Source organism: Oculina patagonica, unplaced genomic scaffold (genome assembly GCF_052425735.1).
Source record: "Oculina patagonica isolate OP01 unplaced genomic scaffold, crgOcupat unplaced475, whole genome shotgun sequence".
In the NCBI taxonomy this organism is placed as follows: Eukaryota; Metazoa; Cnidaria; class Anthozoa; order Scleractinia; family Oculinidae; genus Oculina; species Oculina patagonica.
The window spans coordinates 1-7,086 of NW_027558335.1; the positions used below are offsets into that span (position 1 = coordinate 1).

The window sequence follows — 7,086 nt, forward strand, 5'->3', positions numbered from 1 at the left end:
TGTTTGGGGGCTATACACTTTATTCTCCTAGTGCCTCTTTTCACCCAGGTATATAAATAGCTACCGGCACTGCGATGGACTAGCATCCCATTCAGGAGGGATATAGAAATACTTCTAGTTGCTTCATGCTACTGAAACTGGGATACGATCCGGCCTGATAGACTACTTGGCACGAAAGCAGACCTTACCTCCCCCCCCCCCCCCTTAAAAAAAGTTAATCGGGTAAACGGTAGACTCACCAACAACAAGGACTTGAACTTCGACAGTGTCTTCCGTTTCTCTCGGTCTCCCAGCCTTCCACACTACCCTACAAGTATAGTTTCCTTCGTCGCCTCTCTCCACTCTGTCGATTTTAATAGAGCCACTGTACAGGTCAATGGACTTGCCGTCCATGGGAAAAGTCAAGGGCTGGCCATCTTTTCGCCACTGGTATTGCAGCGGGGGGTAGGCGGATACCCCTAGTACAATTGTTCCAATTTGCCCCTGTTTTAGTCGTTGAGGTGTCTGTACGCCATGGCTTACAACTGAAAAAAGGATGTCATTAAAATGAAATAAGATATCGTTCCGAAGAAGTTCTTATCGGTTACTCGTCTATGATACACGGCACCAGACTTCCTACATCTGTTATATAGATCCTATAATATGATTTCGTTTCGCACTCAAATCAGACCAATCAAAGCACGAAATAACATTCACTCGGGCATGAGAATTGCACTCGATCAGTCAACTTTATATAATAAAAGAATTAGTTCAAAAGTAACCATCACCAGATATATCCAACAGTGCGCCGTCGTCTTAAAATATTTGCAACCGATGGTACACTAACTACCTTTCAGACTTCCCCCTCAGCTGGTTAATGCAAATCAAACCACTGAGGTAGATTAAAAGGGGGAAGGTGAGGGAGAGAGAGAGAGAGATATGTATCATGATGAGGGTCTGTATGGGGTTTATCTGGTGCCTGAGAATTGGTCAAACGTTTAACTGTCAGCTGAGAAATGACACGTTTTAAACGAATGGTTGAGTTCCGAGAATTGCAAAATCTACTGACAGCTGAGAAATGAGCTGACATTTTACCCCCTTTTCAGACCGGGCTTTTTTGGACCTTCTGATAACGGGGGGAGGGGGGGCGGGGAGCTTTAAAAGCCCCTCCTATGTAACTTCCAGAATATTAAGCAATCACAATGAAACTTATAAGATGAATAGTATGTCCGAACATCTATCTTTTGGTATACGTCACGTGGGATGATGACGTCACATCACGTGTCAATTACATCATGATGCCAAAACAGCCGCCATCTTGGATTTCAAAATTTTTCCACAACGCCAGCAAACCCCCCCAAAATTAATGCAAAGTAATCAAAATGATTAAAACTGCGCTTTAAACCGTAAAGGGGCAAAAACAGATAAATTTTAGATAAACTTGCAAAGTTTGGCAGCGTTTGGTTGAATCTTGAAAAAGTTATAAGCGTTCAAAGTCAGGGCGGGCCTCAAAAGTCCCCCCGGTCTGAATAGGGTTACCTGATAGCCGAGAAATCGCCTTAAGACAACTGAGATTACAGCACTCCCATCTGCGTCATTGTGACCATAGCCTCCACTAAGCTACTTACAATCGACTTCGAGAGTGAAGCTTTTTGATTGGCTAGATCCTATGCATGTGTATTTTCCTCCATCTCTGACAGCTACGTCACCTATTACCAAGATATAGTAGTTTCCAGTACTTTCCACGCGCACTCGTCCAGAACTCTGTCCCACTGTGATATATTTGCTCTTGATGGCAGGTTGTCCAAGGCTCGCTTCCCTGGAAGGCGTTTGCCAGGCAACAAAGTTCTCTGCCGTTACGTTGCATTTGATCCTTATAGTTCTAGATTGCTGAGCGGCAATTCTTCGAAATGGGAGGCTTACCTCAGCACCTATAAGATAGAGCAGACTGTCGTATCAAAGTTACATAAGTCAAATTACCTATATTTAGACACGGTTGTGTTTGAAACCAGAACCTTGTGGGGCCCTGTATTCCTGATCGAAATTAAATTTGGAAGTGTTGGCTTTGGTGAAGGGAGAAAAAGCGGTCAACCCCGAGGAAAAACCTTGTAGCATGGACACGAACCAACAACAAACCCAACCCACATATGACGGCGGATACAGGAATAGAACCCAGGCCGTATTGGTGGGAGGCGAGTGCTTTTAGGTCTTTCCACAAGTTACTCGAAATTATTCAAAAAGTTGCCTGAAATCTCAGAAAAAGGTGCTCAAAAATTGCTTCAAAAATTCAAAACAGTTGCTTTTGATAAAAAAAAAACGTTGCTCGAAAGGTGCCCCAAGAAATCCAACACGCTGTTCTTTACAAAGAAAACTTCTCCAACTAATAATATGCTAATTCTCCTAACTTCTTTAATCTTCGGAAACGTTAGTATGGCCTTCAGACAACACCCGTAAAAACTTAGGAAATCTTCTTAAGATTACTTGGGTTGGTGAGTTCCTTATGGAACTCATGTTATCTAAGTGCAGCATATCGACCTCGTGCTAGATTATTATGTCTAACATGGCTGTGTGTTCCTTATTGAACTCATGTTATTTGAGTGCAGCATATCGACCTCGTGCTAGATTATTATGTCTAACTTGGTGGTGAGTTCCTCATGGAACTCATGTTATCTGAGTGCAGCATATCGACCTCGTGCAAGATTATTATGTCTTACTTGGTGGTGAGTTCCTCATGGAACTCATGTTATTTGAGTGCAGCATATCGACCTCGTGCAAGATTATTATGTCTAACATGGCTGTGTGTTCCTTATTGAACTCATGTTATTTGAGTGCAGCATATCGACCTCGTGCTAGATTATTATGTCTAACTTGGTGGTGAGTTCCTCATGGAACTCATGTTATCTAAGGGCAGCATATCGACCTCGTGCTAGATTATTATGTCTTACTTCGCGGTGAGCTCCTTATGGAACTCATGTTCTCTGAGGGCAGCATACCGACCTCGCGCTAGATTATTATTTCTAACTTGGTGATGAGTTCCTTATGGAACTCATTTTCTCTGAGTGCAGCATATCGACCTCGCGCTAGATTATTATGTCTAATTTGGTGATGAGTTCCTTGTGGAACTCATGTTATCAGAGTGCAGCATATCGGCCTCGCACTAGATTATCTTGTCTAACTTGGTGGTGAGTTCCTTATGGAACTCATGTTCTCTGAGGGCAGCATATCGACCTCGCGCTAGATTATTATTTCTAACTTGGGGGTGGTGAGTTCCTTATGGAACTCATGTTCTCTGAGTGCAGCATATCGACCTCACGCTAAATTATTATTTCTAACTTGGTGGTGAGTTCCTTATGGAACTCATGTTACCTGAGTGCAGCATCGTGTCTCACTTGGATGGTAAGCTCCTTATGAAACTCATGTTATCCGAGGGCAGCTTATCAACCCCCTGCTTGATTATTATGTCTTACTTATAATTATGGAACTGATATTTTCTAAAGGCAGCATATTAATCTCGTGCTAGGGCTTTCCAGAAGTGGATCGAAATGATTCAAAAAGTTCCTTGAAATTTCGATAAAGGGTGCTTGAAAGTTGTTCCAAAAATCCAAAAAGTCGCTTTTGATTAAAAAAGTTGCTCGAAAGTTGCCCCAAAATTCAAAACGCTGCTTTTTATAAAGAACAGTCTCCAAATATATGCTAATTTTCCTTTTAAGGTACGTTTTCTAAGCAGTTTCATGCAATTTCACAAAAATTTGTTGAATTAGGCGAAAAATCGTGAAGACATCGATGACGTCATGTTTGCTGACTAATTTTGTAATGCTTTATAAATGGGAATTGAGTCGAAGGTCGAAACGTCTTCGGATGTTCCACGAAAATCTTCGGCAAACGTCGTTAATCTTCCAAAACGTTCATATGGCCTTCGGACAACACTCGGGCAATCTTCGGAGATATTCGGTCTAGAAATTGCTCAAAATGCAAGAAGTTGCTCGAAAGGAAAAAAGTTGTTTAAAAGGGAAAAAGTTACTTGAAATACTTGTAACTTGTAAAAAGCCCTTAATGCTTTCACCACTGAGCCAACCCTGCTCCCCAAAAGGGGCTGGCGCAAAATTTATTTAAGTTCTTTTGTTTGAAAATTGGTTCTTACTTTAGCGAGCACTATCGAGCTATGGTTAACTTGGGAAGTTTGGAGAGCACGAAAGCGTAAGAGTTGCTTGAGGCGATATTAACATTAAACTTTTTATAGCCTCGTCAATTGTATGAAAAAAAATAGAGCTTCGTACTTACCAGATTGACAAACGGTTACTGCTAAGAATATCACTGTAATGGACAGGTCTGTCGCTTTAAACATGCTGGAAAAATCACGGACCTAGACAACCTTTAAACGAAACATCAATTTAGTGGGAAAATATAGAAATAAATGATAGAAAAGCGCATTTTTTTCTGGTTTCTTTTCAACTAATCGTAAGAAAAACGAAATCGAAAGAAAAACAAGCGGAGGTCGGCAAGTTTATTTTTTAAGGAGTCAGTAGGACGCATAATTATTATTATGCATGCTGGGCCAGCAATATTAAAATTAAAAACTACAATAGTAAGGACAGCCTGTCTTTTTTACAAGAACGATTCCGAATTCCTAATATTTAAAAAGGAGTTTTGCATTTGTTTTCGTTAAATCTCCGTAAAACGATCGCACCCGACAGTTTCCGATAACTACCGTCTATTCGTCGAATGTAGTACGATCGCTCACGAGCCACCTGTCTTACGTCATCTTCCCGCCATGCGGATGTCATGTTGCTTAGTAACCTGTTACAAAAATCGCAGGCTCAACTGATTCTCGGAAAGTGAATGCTGTCCAGTAAAGCTGCTTGTTTCCAAGAAATGATAAATTCAATAAATGTTCAAACTACGATATATAGAATCAATAAAAGAAAAGGGTGGAAGGTTAAAAATTAGCATATTGTTTGTTGGGAAATCGCGTGAAATAAGTTGCTGTTGAATAAATTTTCACTACATCGCGTGAAAAACAACACTTTCGTATCAAATGAACAACAGCCTTTCTTCTAAAAATTCAACTCTAATCCTATTGTCACGAGATGTCAAGCTATCTAGCTGCTATCAAGCGTCTAACACAAAATTGTCAAAGCTTTTTATTTCAAACGAAAACCATGCGTCTCCAAATGATAATACAAAAGGGTATTTAACCTGATTGAACACAACCGGCTTGAAATAAAGGGAAAATTGCCCGCCCGCTAAACACATGTTGCTATTGGAAGCGATGCTTCGAAGATTAATATCAGTTTTGTTCACATAAGGTTAAACAGACTCACATTTTACAGAATTGGAAAAACTATTTAGCTAATGCAGATCAATCAGAAATTTTAAATTATAAAAAGAAAGCGAATCAAATGCAGCCTCGTTGATTTTGTCCCGTATCTGGCCCGTATCTACAAGGCACTGTTCATGTCTGACCGTTGAATAAATAGATGCAAAACAGGCTACCGACGAAGCTAAAAGTTTATTTAAGGGCGAGAAAAATAAATTTAACAGTTAAGATTCCCCGGAATATACTACCAGCTAGAATTTAAACTTGTAATACAGAAACCCTATTCAAGCTTACAACTCAATGGAAGTTGAGAAACCTTACCAGTGATCAGATCGAGGAATCGAGGACAAGCAATCCAAAACGGATTCTAAATTTGCGGACGCGCGCTCCCACGTAGCTCATGACTAATCATGACTTGGGTGTTCTGTTGTTGGGACGTTATCTTGAATCACTGTATAATTCATGAAGGCTATAACGAAATACAGCAAATCCCCAGTGTAAATCCCCAATGTTTTCTTTCATTCGTGTTCTAATGTAAATTGCCTCAGAGTTAAAAGCGCATTCATAATCAAAAGCCAAATAATGTGTCGCTTCGATCGACGCGCAGCTGAGTAAAAGGACCAATTGGTGGTCTCATCTGACGACATTAAAATTCCAAAATCGAAACTGTCAATCGTGCAAAGCTAATATTTTCACATTCTAGACAACAAACATACTTCTTTGGAAATCATGGGGTATTGATTCGTTCGGGAAATAATGTCTCAGCTGAACGTTTTGTTAAATTGTCAATTTTAAATTTTCAAATCTGAGTGTTTTATAAGTAAAAGCTTAGAGCTTAGAGCTATAAAGTGAAAGCAGATGATATTGATAGTAGAATCTACTCAGGGCCGTAGGCAGAATTTTGCTTGGGTGAGTGCGAGCACCGAAAGCATGAACGTCTAGGGGGAGATCCGGGGGTACATATGTCCCCAGGAAATTTTGAAAAATCAAGTTGTTGAAGTCCACTCTTTCTGCATTCTGAGTCATTTTAACCCTCCCTCTCAGATTAAACGTACCTTTGTTGCGCGTGAGGGGGGGGGGGGGGGGGAGGAGGAGGGGTGGGGACGTCCGCATCTCCCCTCCCTCTGCGTACGGCCCTGCTACTTATGTTCAATTTTATGTCATTGGTGCCCCAAACATGGACACAGATGGCTGCATACCTTACACCGTATAACTCACTACAGAGCTACAATATCGACGTTTCTTTCTGTCTGCTCTATTTAAAATCTAGATTATAAGCTCACGGTTTCTTAGTTTTGGATGCGTCACATGAAGTGTTTACACCAATCGCGCACAAAAAAAACATTTGATTGTTATAACGTAGGATGTCAGATTACGAAAGAACAAAAACTGCAAGCAGTTTATAATCGTGCGGGTAATGTTTGACCACCTGACCTCTTTCACAGTAAAATCTTTAGAAAAGCAGTCACTTGAGAAACACACAAGTCGTGTTTGCGTTAGTCACGGAGTGAACGTGACATGAATTTCCTTTACCACGTCATCTTTTGCTTTTTAAAACCACATGCCTAGCCGGAAAAATGCCTGCTTACGCATGCAAATATTTATTTTGTTCCGATTGTTCAATAAAATAAACCCAAACCAGTTCATTTAAAAGAAAGCCAAATCACGCCAAAATAAAGAGTAGACTAAGGGGCTGTTTATATGGAGGAGAGTTGTCCCTGGTAGGAGGGCTACCCTCTCCCCCGAGCTATCTTTTGCCGAGCGTTTATATGAAAAAGTTGTCCCTGTTG

At 40.7% G+C, this 7,086-nt stretch overlaps 1 protein-coding gene across 1 annotated transcript; it reads right to left on the reverse strand.

Annotated features, from left to right (window-relative positions):
* Positions 1-9: 9 nt before the first annotated feature.
* LOC144640788 (hemolin-like) lies at positions 10-5,823 on the reverse strand. The gene is made up of 4 exons (XM_078499861.1): positions 5,618-5,823; positions 4,261-4,351; positions 1,608-1,910; positions 10-524 (listed from the first exon to the last, which is right to left on the reverse strand). Exons 2-4 carry the CDS (start codon positions 4,322-4,324, stop codon positions 205-207), a joined length of 687 nt encoding a protein of 228 aa, XP_078355987.1. The 5' UTR covers positions 4,325-4,351; positions 5,618-5,823; the 3' UTR covers positions 10-204.
* Between the last annotated feature and the right edge of the window lie 1,263 nt (positions 5,824-7,086).